Raw genomic sequence first — 19,427 nt, forward strand, 5'->3', positions numbered from 1 at the left:
ATATATGATGTGATTAAGATAATTTTGAAGCAATAATGCAACGCATGATTAGCCATTAAAATGCCAAAATAATTAAAGAGACATCTTACCTATATAAATAGTATGTAAGTATGGTCTTTTTTTATATGATTACTTGTATGATTTGATCATTAAGAAGGCATCTATCTGCATGTGTCACAGGTCGAGACTTAAGCTCCAAACCCGCGCGGCTCCGGGACCCGGGCATTCACCCTTTCGGCGTCCCAGATCAGCCTTCCTGCCATGGTTCACACCCTTGTGAGGTATTGTCCGCTCTGGCCCCCTGGCCTCACGGTTTTGTCCTACAAAAGGCGCCTCACAAGGCGGAGATGGTGTGAACCCTTTTATACCCCAGGGACCTTCCTATTATGTTCGATGTGGGATTCAGGACTCCCCCTTAGGTCCGTGACATTCTCCCGCACCCAACCTCGTGACGCCCTCGTCACGGAGGCCGGCCACCCTGCCTACCTCCCTCGAGGTGCTTGGCGTGGATCGAACGGTTTAGGGCTGGCTCTGATACCACTTGTCACAGGTCGAGACTTAAGCTCCAAACCCGCGCGGCTCCGGGACCCGGGCATTCACCCTTTCGGCGTCCCAGATCAGCCTTCCTGCCATGGTTCACACCCTTGTGAGGTATTGTCCGCTCTGGCCCCCTGGCCTCACGGTTTTGTCCTACAAAAGGCGCCTCACAAGGCGGAGATGGTGTGAACCCTTTTATACCCCAGGGACCTTCCTATTATGTTCGATGTGGGATTCAGGACTCCCCCTTAGGTCCGTGACACATGCATGGCAAATAATTTTAAAAAAAATTATTATATTCCTTTGAAGAAAAGAAAGAACTTTTTGAAATTATGATGTCAAATAAATTCAAAATGCCTTTTTAAGAGCCAATCAAAATTATAACACGTGTTTACCAAAATATAAATAAATTTATGTCAGCTTCATTAAACAAAAAAAAAAAAAAAAACAGTGGCAAAGGTGTATGGACTATTGTCTAATAGACCGCTAACGTCGAAGACTCGGAGGCCATTCTTTCGATTTTGTTAGTCTGGACTTTAAAGGCCCAAAAAATTACTACTACAGTATTCAAGCTCTTCTGGGCCTGTAACAAGCCCATTATGAATAAATGACGTAATAAATTAAGACTCCATTTTGTTGGTATTTTATTTTTTGTCGTTTATCATTTTCTATTTATGTTTTGACAAATAATAGCAAAGGTACTTTTTGTTATTTTTAAGAGTGCATATCAACTATAAATCCATATTTTTTTCTTACAACGCATAATTATTCAATCCTAATAAAAATTATATAAAAATTTATCATTTATAAATATAAATTAATAAATTTTATATAATTTTAAATTATAATTGATTAATTTTACTGTAATTTTAGGTGAAATGCTACGAATTTTTAATGCCCTGTCTCGTGAGCACTGTGTGCATCCAAAGCCCCCTTGCACCCTACCTTACTCATTCCCCCACTATCCCTTCTTTAAGACTCTGACATTTTTAGCTGTTCACTGCAGCCTAGTCTTAATATCTAACTCTCTTTCCTCTGACAAATTCTGCTATCTACTAACCTCTTTTCAAGCCATTTGCATGACAATCCCCTTTTCCCCAGACCAAAAGCTAAATTTTCAATCTCATTATTCTATTCAGGACATATACTTTTTAAAACTTTACATGATTTGTGCATCTCAAAGATGCCCATAAAAAAAAAAAAAAAAAACCGGAAACCAGTTGCAACAAGTTCCAAAACACAGCTCAAAACTTGAACATGGATCCAAATCTAAATCACTTTGAAAAAACATATATTTATGTACAAAGCCAGATACGTTGTCTTGTCATGTCCCTACAACTATTTCATGGGTATTATTTACCAAAAAACCTATTTCCCTCTCTTTTTCATATTATACAAAGGCCATTTTATATATAATTATTATGGTATTTCCCGCAAAAATCCCGAAAAAAAAAATCTTATGCTTTATGTGGGCCCAGCGACCGTATAAAATACTAAAATTCCATCCCTTCCGACACCGGCGATCCAAGCGACCAGCCCAGCTGTCCTCCATTAAAAAACCCATTCACCTGCACCGCGTTGGAAGAGCACCTCCTTAGCTGGCAACTCAATCGCCCAAAATATTAACTTATCCGACGTGTTCTCTTCCTATTGGCTTGAAACCCTTGACCTGCTGTACGATCGGTCTAGTTTATGGTAGAGCGAGTCGAGAACCTGCCATGTGGCATCCCCTTTTTGCATATGATCATTGAACAGTAGGGCCCGCGTGACTGCCGGGTCCCATAAGTTTCTCTGAATGGTAGACAAATTGGTCGCCGCCACGTGTTCCAAGATCATACCCAACTTTCCCACGTCCCTTTCCGCCACCGTGAGGGAAATCTCGGACCACTTCACAGCGGAGGGAAATGGCAACCGAATTCCGTCCGCTATAATCACCGGAACGGAGCCCAAAGCCACGGACTCAACAAGCCTTGGACTCCAAGGGGCCCACCCAAGTGGACACAAACAAAAAACCGACCGTACAATCTCTGACTGGAAACCGGCGAATCTATGCCTCTGCAAGTAAAACCTCCGGTCTCCGTTATACCTCCGCCAAATTTCTGTCCTCACCCTCCTGAAATAGATGACAAAATTACATTAAACATGGATAAACACGTAATTTTCAACAAAGTGATTAAGGCCAAGATTGAACATTTTTGAGACTTTGATTTTGGAACTTACTTGCTATAAAATTTTCCACTAATGTTTTTGGGGTGGACCTCCATTTTTCCCCTGAAAAAGACCATGATGTCTCGGTTCCCGGTCAACGGAGCTTTCTCGAGGGTCTTCCTTACACTTTCCGGTGGGATATAAGGCGGTATAAGAACATTTTCAACGTCTTGACAAGGGTGCTTGTAATTAACCCCAAAAGTTTGTAATATTATTGAGTTTTTCAAAAACTCTGGAATCCCATCATCAATTGCTCTATCCTCCTTCAAAATAAAAAACAAGAATTAAAAACCAAATTAAGGGATCCTAAAAAGATTAACCTTTTTTTTTTTGTTTTCGAGAAATTATTTTTGCTTACCATGGCGTGGAAGCAGGCTCCATAATCATGGGAGGCAACAAAGATGTGGTCCGAACCTTGGGAGCGGTTCCAGAAAGGGTAGTTTGTGGAGATAAGTTGTATAGCGGAGGATAAAAGAGAGCGAGCGTGGCCAATGGCAGGGAAACCATTGACCGTGCTAAAGTTACAGGAGACATAAACAGGGACGAAAAAGAAATCAGCTTCGTAAGGATCAAATGTTCTCAAGTTGTACGTGTTCATCAAAGCTCTATGAATGGCCACCTCCGAGGCAAACAAGTGGTTGCTGCATCGCTTGTTGGAAAGCCAGTCTTCATTGTATTCTGACGGCAACTCGTAGATGAATATCTTCAAGTCTTTGAAGGAAGCTGTCAAAGAAACAAAAGAACATTAAAAACATTGCTTTTGCAAAGAAATTTGGAAAAGCTTGGTGAAAGAAGAAGAAAAAAAACCTGGGTTTTTGGGTTTGGATTTATGACTAGTTTTGTTAACAGATTCAAACAGTACACGAGAAGCTAGGGAGGATTTGGAACCAGAAACACGGGATTTTGACAAAGAGATTGATTTGTTACCAATGAAGAAAGAGGTCAGAAAATAGAGGGTAAAAGAAAACCAAAGAACCCATTTGTAGTATTTGAAAAAGAGGCTTTTTTCAGGTTGCCTGCCTTTGTGTAATATCCTCATCTTAACATAGAACCCTCTGTTTTTCTTGGTGGGTTTTTGCAGTTCTGAAGCCATCATCTAATTTAAAATAAAAACACCACCAGGAAACACAGAAAAGACAAAAAGCTGCAACAGAAGATTGTTTCCCAGAGGAAGATCAAACGGCTTATCTTTGGCTAAAGCTAAAGCAGTTGAGATGGGGTTTTCGGTTTCTGGTTTTGATGATGAAATGGAAATCAAGATACAGTGATTAAAAGATGGATAGATACAGGTTGGTTGGCACTTCGTTTTTGCACCAAAAATTTGAACAAATGTTGTTTATCTTATTTCATAACAGGTCTGGTTGGGTTCAGCTTTCATCAATGAAAAATTTATAAAAAAAAAAAAAAAAAAGAGAGAGAGAGAGAGAGAAAGAGAGGTTCAGACAGACAGGTCACATGGCGACGGAGGAGAATGGAATCCGGCGTAGGCCTCGGTTCTTCTTTCGATGTTCTGATTTTGGCCCAGTGAGGATTTTGATGCGTTTAATGACATGAATGCCCTTAGTGAACTAGCATTAAGGTGGAATGTTGAGAGTACTTATTAGTAAAAATGAATTGATAATCTCGTGTTAACCGATAAGCTTGTGCGTAAAGCATTGGGCTAATGAAGGTGACAACAGAATTAAACCTCTGGTACTTGGTAATTAAGGTATGGTGGGCCCTTGGGATGTTTGATTGGTTTTTGATCAACGGTTGAGATCTTTTAATGTTATTGATTGGGTTGTACTTTTTTCTGGATCAAAAAATCAATATGGGGGAAAATTTTGTACGAAAAAAAAAAAAAAAAGGCTTGAGCAAGCGCATATTCCGATGGCTTTGTTAGAAAAAAAAAAATGGAGGGGCAAAGGATGAATTAAAAAGTTGCCAAATGAAAAGGGCCAAAAAGGACATGGACAAACATCACAAGATCTGTCTGGATTTCAAGGTTTGCTTTTGTTGAACTTGAAATAATCGGATCAAATCAAAGATTAAAACTCGGCAAAAGTTAAGAATAATATATATGTTGGTGGATTGTATAGAGGCTTTTTCTAAATTGAGAATAGTATGTAAGTTGTCTATGTTTTTAACACATCATATATAGACTATTTCCATGTAAAACACAAATTTGTTATTTTTAAAATTCGAACATGAGATTTCTGAATTACAAAATTAAGTTTTTAATCCTTTGAATGTTTATTAAAAGTTTGTGGATATTTTAGATGTACAAAAGAATTTTTTAACTAATGTATTTCACGTACCTTTTAAATTTAGTTAAATTATTATTTATAAAAATAATTTTATTTTAAATTTTAATTTAATTTAATTGATTTATATAATTAATTAAAAATAAATTTAATAATTTAAAATTTAGCACTTTCAATTTTTTTATTCCCAATATGTGACATTTTTTTATAAAAAAATCCTATATTAATTATAGTCATTAGTAATTAATTTGATAAATTTTAATATATTAAAAAAATCTAATATAATAATTTTAAAGAATGATTTTAAGACAACCGGTAGTAAAATCCTATGTAAAAATATAAATGACAATTATTTATATTCGACGCTTAAAAATCAAGTGATTGGAAACTTGCGTAAGCTTATATATGAAGATAAACAGACCATCATGATGTTTGGTTTCATTCCAATAGATTAGAGGTAGAAGGGCACCATCAACTCGTCATTTATGGTGAACTTTACGCAACAAGCAGGTAAAACAATGATTCAAACAAGTTTTGCAGATGCAAGGGAGCCTAAAGCACTTTCTGAATTGAGCTTGAATTACATTAAACCTTAAAACCCAAGCTTTCAAAATTCTCGACCTTGAGCTTCTCCCGTCACAAAATAAGACTAGAATTTGTGACATCTTACCTACTATATCAGATCATAAGTAACCTTACCATCAAGTATTTTTAGACTTTTTCGTTACCAAAAAAAACAAAGATTGAGTTAGTGGTACACGTGTGAGTGCATTGAATAGAAAGTTGTGGTTGAATTTTGGTGCAGAATAACTTGAACTTGTGTACAACGTCTGACCTGGAGGTCCCCAAAAACGTTTTCAGACTGGCTTTTCTTAACAAAAACATTTGTTATCTCTGTACTCAAGTGAGGAAGATGTTGTCTCTTTCTGTATTGGTGGCAAAGTAATGACCAATGACCAAACTCCAACCTGATAGCCGCCTTTCTTACTTTCTATCTTCTTTTTTTTTAATGAAAGAACCGAGAAAGTTTCTTATCTGAATTTAGTTTTTTTTTTTTTTTCTAATCACATTATGCTTATAAATAACAACGAGTTGAATCGAGGTAAATTTTTATTTATTTTAAATTTGATTTAATTTTATATATATAAAATTTGAAATTAATTTAATCTCATAAATTTTTTTTTATATTCGAACCTAATTTAATTTAAAATTAATAAAATATTATTTTTAATATAAATAAAAATTACATAAATATAAAAGTAAATAATTAATTAAAAATATTTTTTATATATATTAGGTTTGATCATATTTGCTTAAAATTTGATCTTAATTTTTTTTACTATTGTTAGATCCGATCTGATATTCAATTTTTTATAAAAAAATTGACTCTAAAAAATCGAATTGAATCAAAACTCGTCGAGTATAGGTTAGACTGCATTCTCTAATTGTGCAAGGTGTGAACATTTTTTAAATTAATTGCATTAAATACTTTGATCTCATCTCAATCTTAATTTTATATAAAATCGTAAACGAATTGAATATAAATGATTGTATAATTATATTTTATTTATTTACTTTTAGAAATATTTAAATTTGATTTATATTTGGTAAGAAAATTACTCTATTCATTCAACTTTGATTAATTTAAATAATATGATATTTACATTTAGTTCATGTTCGATTCGATTAAGTTAAATAAATTCGTTCATAAATATTAAATAAACATATTTCTCATAAACAATAAATAAACTATAACTAAACAAATTTAAATAAGTAAATCTTAAATGAATATAAACAAATCTTAAAATAAGGTTAGGATAAAAAATAAAAATATAACTTTATTGTTATTATCATAATGAACAATAAATGAACAACAAAAAATAAAAAAAATAAGTTTTAAATAAAATTTAATCAAATTTATTCATGAATATAAATGAAGTAAATAAATCTTTTTCGTATTTGATTTGTTTAATAAATGAATATAAAAATTTTATTTAAAATTATTTGTTAAATTTAATAAATGAATATAAATGGATAAACATTAAATATGTTCACGAAATGGTTATTGAAAATGGTAATTGATAATTCGAAAATCAATAACTAAACCTGATAATTTTAGACATGACACAATGATACGACATAAAAATGATATGAAAAAAGTAATATATGTGTTTTAAAAAATATGTTTCGTATTTATTCATATCGACACGAATTTCAACATAACATAATTCTTGTCTTATATGTGTTACTTGTCTAAACACAAAATATGATACGAATAACATATTTAATTTAATATTGTCATACGAATATACGTTAAATATGTTTAACACGTTTAATAAAATTTTATATTTATTTGAATTTAATATAAACATATAAAGATTATTTTAATTTTAATCTTTTAATTATGATACTTAATTAGTTATTTAATATCATATAAAAATTATTTTAAATATTTAGTTATGATACTCATTTAATAATTATTATATAATTATTTTTTATATTGATAAAATAAATACAATATTAATATTAATATTACTCCTATACATCATTATTTTATTTTTTAATATTTAATAATTTATCATTTTGAATTTAATATTAAAAATTAATATAATTATGTAATATAAATTAAATACATATTAAATGAGTATTAAAATTTTTATTTTTTTAATATATATGTATTTTTATATTATTAATATATCAAATTTATTACGATATAAATGATAGATAATTTATAGTTATTTATTATTTTAATAATATTTTTATATATATTCGCATTAGTTGTATTTATTCATATATATGTATCTTATTTATGTTTATTTGTATTGTGTTTAAATAAGTTAATTGCACATATATTAATCATGTTTATTTATCACATGTAACACGTATATTAAACGTATCATATTCGTATTTAAGATTTAAATATATTTTATAATTCGTATTGTATTTATATTTTAATAATTTATATTATTATATATATCAAATATGATACAAAAATATAAATTATCATCTCTAATAATAGCTGAAAATTTATGAATACTTGTTTTATTTATTTATTTTGCATTTTATTGTTTAAGACAGTGTGTAATAGCAAAGACAATTGAAATGATTTTAATTGAAGGAAATGTAAACAGTTCCTCTATCTCCAGCGGCAACATTAGCAAACACCCCCCCAAAGTAGAAAGCAATCACGTCAAATTGAAACTGAGATTTCCAAATGCAAATGAAGGACGTACTTTGGGGTCCCACAAAGAACCTAAAAAATCAACCAATAATTCATTCTTGATGAAGTTATGGTTAGAGAATAGATCAGTTTGATTTCATCATCATGGGTGTAATTATGGAACTTTTTTGGGGGAGTTTTAGATTTTCACTGTGGTGGCCTTGAGTTAAATTATACTCCTACAAACTTTTTTCGGCACCTTTAAAGAAAGATAAAGGCGGCTTTTGCTCCTTAAAATAATTTGCATTTTGTTTGGTTTCTGATCAAAGATGTGAAAGCAAACTATTTAAAGGGTAAAACGTACGATTAGTTAGAATTATTTTTGGTTATGATAAATTATATTATATTTTTAATCATTTATTTTCCATTTTTTTGAGTGACAGTGAGTTTTTACGTTTTATCCATTACATTTTTTTTATCAATTTAAACAAATTTATCTCCGTTGAACATGATAAATTCGTAAAAAATTAAAATTTTAAGTCAATTCAATAAATTTTGATTTTGTTATTATTATTATTATTATTATTATTAAGTTTCTCTCGTAAATCAAACATAACAGTATAAAAAAAAATTAGATAAAATTCGTAAAATTTTTTATTAAAAATTATTAAATAAAAATTAAAATAAAAAATTAAAACTACAAATTGATAAATTAAAAAATTTCATTATATAGATTAAATATGTAAAATTTTAAAAAATTTGTAATAAATTTTTATATATATTTTAGATAAATATTTTTAATAAAAATATAAATAAAATTTTTATCATTAAATAAATATTAATTAAATTTAAATTATAAATAATATTTTTAATATATTTTTTTTACATATTATTAATTTTTACATTAAACTTTATTAATATACCAATTTTAATTTTTTATTAAATTATTGATAAAAAAAATTTCCAGATCTTTTTCCAAAAAATTTTACGTAAGTTTTGTTCTTAATTTTTGTTGAGGTAAATAAGGGTAGGATCCAAATGAGCTGGTTTCTGTCTTTTTCACTCTGTTCTTTTATTTCTCTAGTTGTAGATTCTAAAATTAGACAACCTATTTTTACATGCTTCCTCCCATGTGAGAGGAAAAAAGAATGAAAAGTCGATTCGGAATTTATGGGTCAAGTTCAGATAACTGGAAAATTGACAGCAAATCTTGAAAAATCGTGTTCAATAGATAGATTCAGGAATTACTAAATGACAATTAGATTCTTTCTGTTCCTCATTTCTACCTTTCTAGCAACCGTGTACCTAATAATCATGTCATTAGGACTAACTTTTTTTTCCAAATAGAAGAGAATGATGTAGCTGTTGAAGATGATAAGGCCAATATCAAGTACTGAAATGGAAAGAAGCAAAGCTTCTAACCACAAGTTTTTAAGGTTGAGAGTCCAGATTAATGGTTCAAGGAGAAAAGTAGATAAGGATCAACAGGTTGCATTGTAACAAGTGGTCAATGTAAACTTGTAAAGTCAGTGATCATGACTCTTTAAAGTAAGTGGTCTCATGACCCTTAAAGTTTTAAGATTTTCATACAAAAAATTATTCCTAAACAAAAGTATTACTAACACTTGAAAAGACTTCAGAGTCCTAACCAGCAAAAATATGAAGAGGTCTGTTGACAAATGCTGGATTTTTAATTCTAATTATCAGGGTTTAATCTCTACAACTTTAAATACAAAAAAAAAAAAATGACAATTCATTATATATTCATGATGTAAATAAATTCTTCCAATCTCTTAAGCATGATCAAGATAGATGGAGTGTTACAGATTTCAGTCTATTGATCTGACATGATGGAATTATAGTTTTGTTTTTGTGAACTACTTAGAAAAAGAGTTGAAGGTGAGGGTGAACCATTCAATCTTTTTTTTTTTTTTTGTCCAAAGAGAAAAAAAGGAAAGGAACACCAACAGACGGACCACCTTCTGAACGGCTAAAAGCCCTCCTGGCATATTTGTATGAAGGAAACAATCAATGAACCAAACTATAATATCCAGGGGATAGAGCTGTTTTTAGGTTTGTAATCCTTTCATCTTAATTGCTCTCATTGGACCTTCCGGGACCATTGCAATTAACCTTAAAAAAAGTGGAAAGAGAGGCCCGCTTTCTACTGTTTATCTGGATCATATTCCTCTGCCAAATAATCTCTTAACAAGATTGCACCCATCAAAATGCTTGAAATAGTTACCCAATAATGAAGCCTGTCTAATGCAGGGCTGCACTAGGGGTGTAAATGATACATTAGTACTCGCAAGCTACTCGAGTTCGATTCGAAAAAAACTCGAATTCGGTTCGATTATTGTCGAGTCGAGCTCGAGCTCGAGTAGCTCGACTTACCGATCGAGCCGAATTCGAGTATTCTTATATCTGACTCGAGTAGCTCGCGAGCCTAATCGAGCTTTTATATTTAAATATATTTTTATTTTTTTTAATTAATAAAATATTTCGAATCCGAGTTCGAGTTCGAGTTCGAACATGAATAATCGAACTCTTGTCGAGTATACGAATCGAGCTTATTTTTACATATTAATCGAGCTTAATCGAGCGAGCTCGAGTAGCTCGAATTCGATCACGAATCGAGCTCGAGCTTAAAAAATAAAACTCGATCGAACTCGAGTCGAGTATCGAGCCCGGAGTTGTGAGTCGAGCTCGAGCTCGAGCTTCTCACTACTCGGCTCGGCTCGTTTACAGCCCTAGGCTGCACCCTGCCCTAAAAGTTATGAAGGTATTGAAGAAAAGGCTTGAAAGGGTCCCCATTCGAAAAACTTGAATCTATAAGAAGCAGAAACAAATTTGTGGGCACTGACCCTACTGCTTTGACGTATGAGCCGTCCAAGCACATGCTTGGCCAAATATTTGTGTTGGAAAAAGAAAAAAAAAGTGCTAAATTATTGGTACAAGGAACCTTTTGTCAAAGGGGACAAATATATAAGCTTATTGTCATGTTTCCATGTGCTCATGGAAGGGAGCAGTGAAGGCTTGAAAATTTATTGACAAACTACTAGTTGAGTCACTCATTAATGGTAATGTGGATGATAAACCAATAAACGCTTAGTACTATTATATAAGGTTGGATGAATAAATTGGATATGGTTTGCAAAATGTTGCAGATTGATCTCTGCTGGATTCGGCATTCAACAGGTTTTTTCAGTTAGTTCATATGTTTAGATCAACACATATTCTTTTGGTTGCATTGCATGTCTGGCATTTTTTGCTTATGAACTATAATGAATGAATTTGACTACGATTGGGCTGTCGGCCCAATATGGAAATTTTTAGAAACACAAAAGGATACTCTTTTATCGAACTCTTTAACAAAACAAAGCCTACTCTTTTATCGAACTTCCTTAAACCCACGAGTCCTTTTCTGAATGGGCTTGAATACAAAGAAGGGGCTATTGTATGTCAACTAATGGATCTCCTACCAATTCTTGCCATTGTGCTCATTTGAGATGGGTCTTCAGTCTTCACAGGTAAAAAATGGATCAGCATGTGTAAGACTGAAGTTTCTCATCCATTTTCATGTGCTAAACTTGGGCTTTGGATATTGAATTTGCAACACTGTCGAGTGCCTTAAACAAAGATCACGTGAAGAATTTTTCCCCACAGGCTGGGATACCCTTGTTAGAATACTTTCATTCCCGACATTTGCTGTGGAAGCTCTTATGAAATATGAAAACAAGAACTCTTTAAGGATACCATTTTAGATACTCTCTTGAAAATTTTTCCTTTCTTTTTTCCTTAAACATTTTAGCTAAGAAATATGCCTGGAGAATAGCTGTTCCATAGCTGCTCATGTTCCCCAAAGAACAATCTAGCCATGTCAAAACCATTAGCATATATGCTGCATCGCTTTCAGAACTTCTATATATCGTCCCTTCTCTGATCATAGGGGCCATTTACTCACCCATTTTAACTAAGGGCTTATCACCGCAGCTGCTTAAATCACAATCACGTGCCATGACAATCATAACCTTCATTATACAAGCAACTATTAAATGCACTGTCAACTACACTGTCCTGCGCCCCGCCTTCACCATTACCTCAAGTTCAACATAACCGTCGCCATGCCACAGCTTTGGGCCTCCTTATCTTACCACTACAATATTGCTAAGGATACGATGTGAATGGCCATATTATAGTACATGTAACATGGAGCCATCATCAATATGCAAAGAATAAGAGGCCCTGTCCCCTCTATTCAGTGGAGGCTGCTATTCAATTGCCAATATCTGATGGGGACATCATAAAGGGGACATGCGCGATTCCCTTAAATCTCACAAAATAGTCTGGCTGCAATTATTTCTATTTTCTAATGATGTTTTAGGTGACCTTGGATTCCTTCTTTTTTTCTCCTATCACGCTTTGGAGCACCTTTTGGAGCTTAGGAAGCAGCATCAACGGATACAAACATAAACCACCTCTTAAGTAATTCATTCCTCATTTCTAGGATTCCATGTCTTGGATCATTGTTCCTAAAATTCCGTATCTACTGCCATTTCTTCCAGTAATGGTGGAAAGTTTGTCTTCTCCCCTGTTTTTGCTATTGGAAAACACCATATTAGAGTTTTTTTTTTTTTTTTTTTTGTTTTCAAAGGAGCCGAGCCCTACATCAAGGGGAGGGGGGGAGGCTGGAGTCGAACCCCAGCCTTCTCAAGGCTTACTTGGCCACTAGGCCGAGCAGCTGCAGACAAATTTTACTCCTAGCTAGTTTGTGTCTGTTTTGTCACATGCCAAAGCAGCTGATGCGCAACAATGTGAACAATGCAGAGACGTCTACTACACATGACGCTCCTTGAGGGTTCAGCTTGTGTATACTGTTCCTGTGGGTTGGAAATGGCCTGTAAACAAGACAACTTATGTTTCCTTGTCATTCTTCAGGTAGAGGGGTATGGTCTTGTGACAAAATGGATTAAAATGCCTAATCATTAATTACCAAGCATCATTTGTCAAACACAAAAGTCTAAGGTAGAGGGGTTTGGTCTTGAAAAAATGGATTAAAACAACTGAACACGACTTTAGTTATAATTCTAAGTTTGATAGATTTCTTAATCTTATGCCCAAAATATTGTCATTATAATAGAATTCACCCTCAATGCCTTCTTCAATAGATTGGAATTGAATTGAAATTTATTAGAAAAAGTTTGAGGTTGAATAGAAGAACTCAGGAAAGTCTTATAATTAGTGGGTTTTTTAGTTGCGATGTGAAGTACTAAACTACTAATTGAAACACATCCGTAAGTCCAATAATTGAATATTCTTTTTGCCAGCAAATGTCTTTTAGCTTTAGCGTGAATTTGTTCGTTTTATTAAATCAAAATTTAATTCAATTAATTTATAAAATTATTTTTAAAATATAATTTCTAATAAATATAAAATTTTAATTTTAATATCTAAAATTTTTTAATTTTTTTCATCGTCAAACTGCAATTTTTTTTTTTTATAAAAAATAATTTGCTTATCTTATCTAACGTAATGATCAATCACACACATAATAGTGCTCCATTGATTTTCAAATACGTCGGCCTCATGATATCGTGACCAATATAGAAAGTGACCGCATTATTATCATGAGGAAAAAGTTATGAAACTCCAATGTCTTTACAAGCAGATATATACATCATATTTCGCCACAAGATTTATATTCCAAGTCACTCCGAAATGTTTTTCTTTTCTTCCAAAAATATAATATTTCAAATATTATTCCTCAAATAAAACCCGTTTTGGATAAGGGTGTTTTGTAACAGACAAAGTTCAAGTTAACAAATTAGTAAGTATCTCAGACTTAGAAGAAACTGTTTCATTTTGGCATTAAAAAAAATTAATTTTGGGATAATATAACTAAGAGTAAAAAGCCTAGTTAAAACCAAGGAAACCTTTGCTAACCATGATTTTAGAAAATAGGGAAAGTAAAAATTTTCATGTTTGGATTCGAGGAAAAAAGAATGTATATCTTATTTGGAAAAAAAATAATTTTTGCAAATATTTCTTCCATTAAAAAATTGGCACAGCCTATAAATTGATTCATGTTATTTGTCTCACTAATTTTGTCTTAAATTTTTTATTTTTTGATATATTCAAATATTGAATCTAATAATTAATGGACAAGTAAATTAATTCATAAATTTATATTACAATCCCAATTATCCAAAAGGAAATTAGGATCCTACCAAAAGTTATATGTCATGCAAAAAAAAAAAAAAGAAAAAAGAGAGAAACATTGTAGGACATATAGTATTTTTATTACAAATTACTACATTCTTTTACTTAGTTGGCCTTTCCTATTTTCCATATTAAGGAATGGGTTTTTATTACTGTGGATAATGAGCTGACCTGACCAGAGAATTCTATCTTTTCTGATCTTTGACCAAACAGAAACCAGAAGGAAGTAATCCATTGATCCTATTTTTTCCATTTGAGATTTCAGCAAAACCAAAAAAACTGGAACATTGGTTCCCAGCTCATTTCCAAGACAAAGTGTTCCCACCTCATTAGACAAAATATGCTTAAAGAGAAAAGAAAAAGATTTAATCTTTCAAATTCACTAGTGAATAAAGTAACCTCTTCTAGTTTTTAATTGTCTGTCAATAACCATCAAAACACCCATAGACAAAACTCAAACTTCTTCTAAGAATACTATTTTTGGACCAATTTCAGAATGGGTTTATCCTATATGACTTTTTATAGAAATAAATATAGTTTTATTTTTTACTAAAAAAAAAAAAAGCATAGTCAGTTTCCCCAAGAATAGGGCTTCAACCTGGAACCGAAACAAAGGCAAACGAACCCGGGCATGTAAAAAATTTCTTACCTTGTCAAATTTCTATAACCCGGCCTACCAAACATAATAATCCGATTAGTCGTTTTGATGCAACACACAACAAACTGTCTTATTTACAATCCTTTCCTTTGAACAACTCTTTCACAATCCTGGAAAGCTTAGTTCAACATATCCTCTTTTTCTTTTTCAGTATTTAGATTCTTCTTCTTCTTCTTTCTCTTGTCAGAGTTTTCTTGATCAATTCTCTTTATTCCATTTCCATAGCCTCAGCAAATTGAGAAAATTAGAAAGTATGGTTGAGGAAGCGACGGGCAGCATCTCTATCAGAAGAGGACTCAAAGGCAATGAGTTGTTGCCTTTCACGGTACAGTTCCTCAGAGGCCGATGGTTTGCACTTTTTGCCTCCTTTCTAATTATGGCTGGAGCTGGTGCAACATATTTATTTGGAACCTACTCCAAGGAGATCAAAGCCACTCTTGGTTATGATCAGACAACACTCAATCTCTTAGGCTTCTCCAAGGATCTTGGTGCTAATGTTGGGGTTCTTTCCGGCCTTATTGCTGAGGTAACACCGACTTGGTTTGTGCTCCTACTTGGGGCTGCACTCAACTTTGGAGGCTATTTCATGATATGGTTAGCTGTGACAGGAAAAATAGCCAAGCCCAAGGTTTGGCAAATGTGCATTTACATCTGTATAGGAGCCAATTCTCAGAATTTTGCAAATACAGGAGCTTTGGTCACCAGTGTAAAGAACTTCCCTGAAAGCAGGGGTAATATGTTAGGTCTCTTGAAGGGCTATACAGGGCTAAGCGGAGCTGTCATGACACAAATTTACTTGGCTGTATATGGAAATGATTCAAAATCGCTCATCCTTCTTATTGGATGGCTACCGGCTGCAATTTCGATAATATTTGTATACACAATTCGGACAATGAGGCCCGTTAGGCACCCGAACGAGAAGCGGGTCTTTTACCACTTCCTCTTCGCCTCAATTGCGCTAGCAGTTTTTCTCATGGCAATAACATTAGCTGAGAAACTGGTTACTTTCTCAAGAGCCGAATACGCTGGCGCTACCACAGTGGTTTGTTTCCTTGTCTTTGCCCCTCTCTTTATTTCCATCAGAGAAGAATTAGTCGTTTGGAACATTAAGAAACAGCCAATAAATCCTCCAACCGAGATAACGGTAGAGAAGCCTCAACCAGAAATAGTTCAATCAAAACAAGAGGCGTCGGAGCCTGGTTCTTCAAAACAGGCTGATGAAAAGGAAGAAAAGTCTTGTTTCCTTACCATTTTTGATAGGCCTGACAGAGGAGATGACTACACAATTTTGCAAGCACTGACAAGCATTGACATGTTGATTGTGTTTCTTGCAACATTTTGTGGACTTGGATCAAGCTTAACAGCTGTAGACAACTTGGGGCAGATTGGTGAATCGCTTGGATATCCTAATAGAACAGTAACTTCTTTTGTGTCGCTTGTTAGCATCTGGAATTACTTTGGGAGGGTCTTTTCTGGGTTTGTCTCCGAAAGCCTGATTGTAAGGTACAAGCTTCCCCGACCACTTATGATGACTATGGTCCTTCTACTTGCATGCATTGGCTACCTCCTGGTTGCCTTTCCAGCCCCAGGTTCAATCTATATAGCATCAATCATAATTGGATTCTCATTTGGTGCACAACTACCCTTGCTTTTCGCCATAATTTCTGAGCTTTTTGGCCTGAAGTACTACTCTACATTGTTCAATTGTGGACAATTGGCTAGTCCTCTTGGGTCATACATATTCAATGTGAAGCTTACTGGGTTTCTATACGATAGAGAGGCATTGAAGGATCTTGCAGAGAAAGGTCTAACGCGGTCCTCAGTGAAAGAATTGACTTGCATTGGCACTCATTGTTACAGGCTACCGTTTATAGTTTTGGCTTCTGTTACATTCTTTGGAGCCTTGAGTTCTCTAATTTTGGTGGTGAGAACCCGGAAGTTCTACAAAAGCGATATATACAAGAAGTTCAGGGAAAATGCTGAGACCTTATGAGATAGAAACGGTGATTTGGCCTTGGCCTCTGATAAAGAGCGGCGGTGATAATGAACTTGGTTCAAAATTGAGACGGGACCGATTACAAAGTTGCTAAGTGGGTTTGTTCCAGATTTTCTTTTCCTTTGTTTTCCCATCACCTGACCCAGATCTCTTGCTGTCATCTGTTTACCATTTCTTTTATGTACAATTACTACCTCATAATCTAAAGTTGCTTTTAGAACCTTCAAATTTGTCTTTGAGTATTCAAAAAGCAAAGGAAAGTGCTCAGTGGGCAGTGCGCTTAAGAATTGTGATGGATTATAACTTCTGGCTTTTATAGTTCATATCAGTTCACACCATTTTGTCAAGCATTACATGACAAAATAAACCTCCGCCACCCTTTCTCTCCAGTTCAAAGATTTTTATACTTTTTCTTCCGCGTCAAATTATGTGAGTCACGGGTGGGTTTGCAAGTGGCACCTTGTGTTATAGTGGGTTCGGAAATACATGAGCTCCTAGCTTGCAATCCGTCTATGGTTTATGGAACTTACCCGGTCTAGTTCTAGGATAGTTTTCTTTTATCTTGTATGGCCGAAGTTCAAGGAAAATTCACGTGGGGCGGTGGGATTTTGCTACTTTGATCAGCCAATCCAGGTCCAATGACTCCTCAGTACCCAACTGGAGCTAGCTGTTGAGTAGCATTCCCTAGAGATAAGAATGTAGTCAATTTAGAGCCGTAAGTTATATGAACAAAGTCACATAATCATATTAAATCAGTATGGCATTAATTAGGGATCAAATACTGTAATATTTATATTCACCAATGGAAAACTGGTCGTATTATAATATTTCTACTTGTTATAGTATACTGTTCTGGTAACGATTTACCCAATTATTTTCCTGGACAGGAATTCGAATCTGCTGCAGTCCTTCCCTCCACCCCAATTATATAAAAAAGAAAAAAACATAGAACATGTTAGGCCTTGTTGCAACTTGCAATGAATCATGTTATTTAATGGGCTCGGTCGTTCTCAGAACCCCTAACATCTGCTTTGAGTTTTACAGGCTTTGAGTGTAAAATTTGGCCCAAAGTTAAAGGGGAAGTTAACCCACAAATACTGGGTCATTGGCTGCTAACTCTTCGTAATGGCATTAGTGACAATGTGACATAGAGGGAACCTGAGATGATGGACATTAATAATCCACTAGATTTTGAAATAGAAGACCAACTTCTTAATCACCCTGTTGCCTCATTATTTTTGTCTTCAATACTAGAACAAAATAAGCTGCATTTCATGTTGATTTAGTATAATCATATAACAATAATTTTTTTCATCTAGGATTAACTATTTTAAGCAAAAAATATTAAAAATATAACTGTAAATATAAATATTATAGTATTGGAGACAATCGATATGGTAAAAATTGGAAATCAATATCCACCATCTCTACAAACAAGATGAGAATAATTGATTTATTCCAATTGATTGATTTAAATCTGGTATAAATATTATAATATGATAGAATTGTCTTCTTCGCAAACATAGAAATAGCCCTTTTTTTTTATTATTTGTTGCTGAAAAAAATCTATCTCAAAATTCATGTGTTTTTTATCTTTATATTTCTTAATCTCAAAATTTATTAGGTTCCAATACTATCTTTTTTTTTACAATAAAATAAAATATCCAACCAAACAAAATGTTAATTAAATTTTAGTTGGTTATAATATATTGTCTTCTATAAGAGAAATTTTGTTATAGTAATTTATATGAAAATTCATTTTTTTATTTACAACTATAAAATGTCCTTATATTTTAAACGTTAATATATTGAAAATTTCTTACCATGTCAATTTTCTATTACGCGGCCTGCCAAACATTGTTATGCAACACACAACCAACTTTGTTGTCTTATATTTATATATGATCCTTTCTTATGAACAACTCTATAGCAATCCTGGAAGGTTTTTTTTCTTTTTTTTTTGCCTCAATCCTGGAAAGTTTAATTCGACATATTCTCTTTTTCCTCTTCAAAATTTGGAAAGTATGGCTGACGAAGAAACGGGCAGCATCTCGATCAGAAGAGGACTCAAAGGCAATGAACTGTTGCCTTTCACGGTACAGTTCCTCAGAGGACGATGGTTTGCACTTTTTGCCTCCTTCCTAATCATGGCTGGAGGTGGTGCAACATATTTTTTTGGAAGCTACTCAAAGGAGATCAAAGCTATTCTTGGTTATGATCAGACAACACTCAATCTCTTAAGACTTCTTCAAGGATCTTGGTGGTAATGTTGGGGTTCTTTCTGGCCTTATTTGGTTTGTGCTCCTACTTGGGGCTGCACTCAACTTTGGAGGCTATTTCATAATATTGGTTTACTGTGACGGGAAGAATAGCGAAGCTCAAGGTTTGGCAAATGTGCAATTTACA

The 19,427-nt window shown here is 33.4% G+C and overlaps 2 protein-coding genes across 2 annotated transcripts; one reads left to right on the plus strand and one right to left on the minus strand.

Moving 5' to 3' along the window:
• Positions 1 to 1,795: 1,795 nt before the first annotated feature.
• LOC111286224 (putative glucuronoxylan glucuronosyltransferase IRX7) lies at positions 1,796 to 4,252 on the minus strand. Its single transcript, XM_022875009.2, has 4 exons — positions 3,553 to 4,252; positions 3,104 to 3,468; positions 2,758 to 3,008; positions 1,796 to 2,650 (listed from the first exon to the last, which is right to left on the minus strand). The coding sequence occupies exons 1-4, from the start codon at positions 3,839 to 3,841 to the stop codon at positions 2,185 to 2,187; spliced, it is 1,371 nt and encodes a 456-aa protein (XP_022730744.2). The 5' UTR covers positions 3,842 to 4,252; the 3' UTR covers positions 1,796 to 2,184.
• Positions 4,253 to 14,784: 10,532 nt separating this feature from the next.
• LOC111285574 (protein NUCLEAR FUSION DEFECTIVE 4-like) lies at positions 14,785 to 17,840 on the plus strand. Its single transcript, XM_022875089.2, has one exon. The coding sequence runs from the start codon at positions 15,279 to 15,281 to the stop codon at positions 17,016 to 17,018; it is 1,740 nt and encodes a 579-aa protein (XP_022730824.2). The 5' UTR covers positions 14,785 to 15,278; the 3' UTR covers positions 17,019 to 17,840.
• The last annotated feature ends 1,587 nt before the right edge of the window (positions 17,841 to 19,427 follow it).

This window comes from Durio zibethinus, chromosome 6 (genome assembly GCF_047325235.1).
Source record: "Durio zibethinus cultivar Kanyao isolate XHJ-2024 chromosome 6, ASM4732523v1, whole genome shotgun sequence".
Lineage (NCBI taxonomy): Eukaryota > Viridiplantae > Streptophyta > Magnoliopsida > Malvales > Malvaceae > Durio > Durio zibethinus.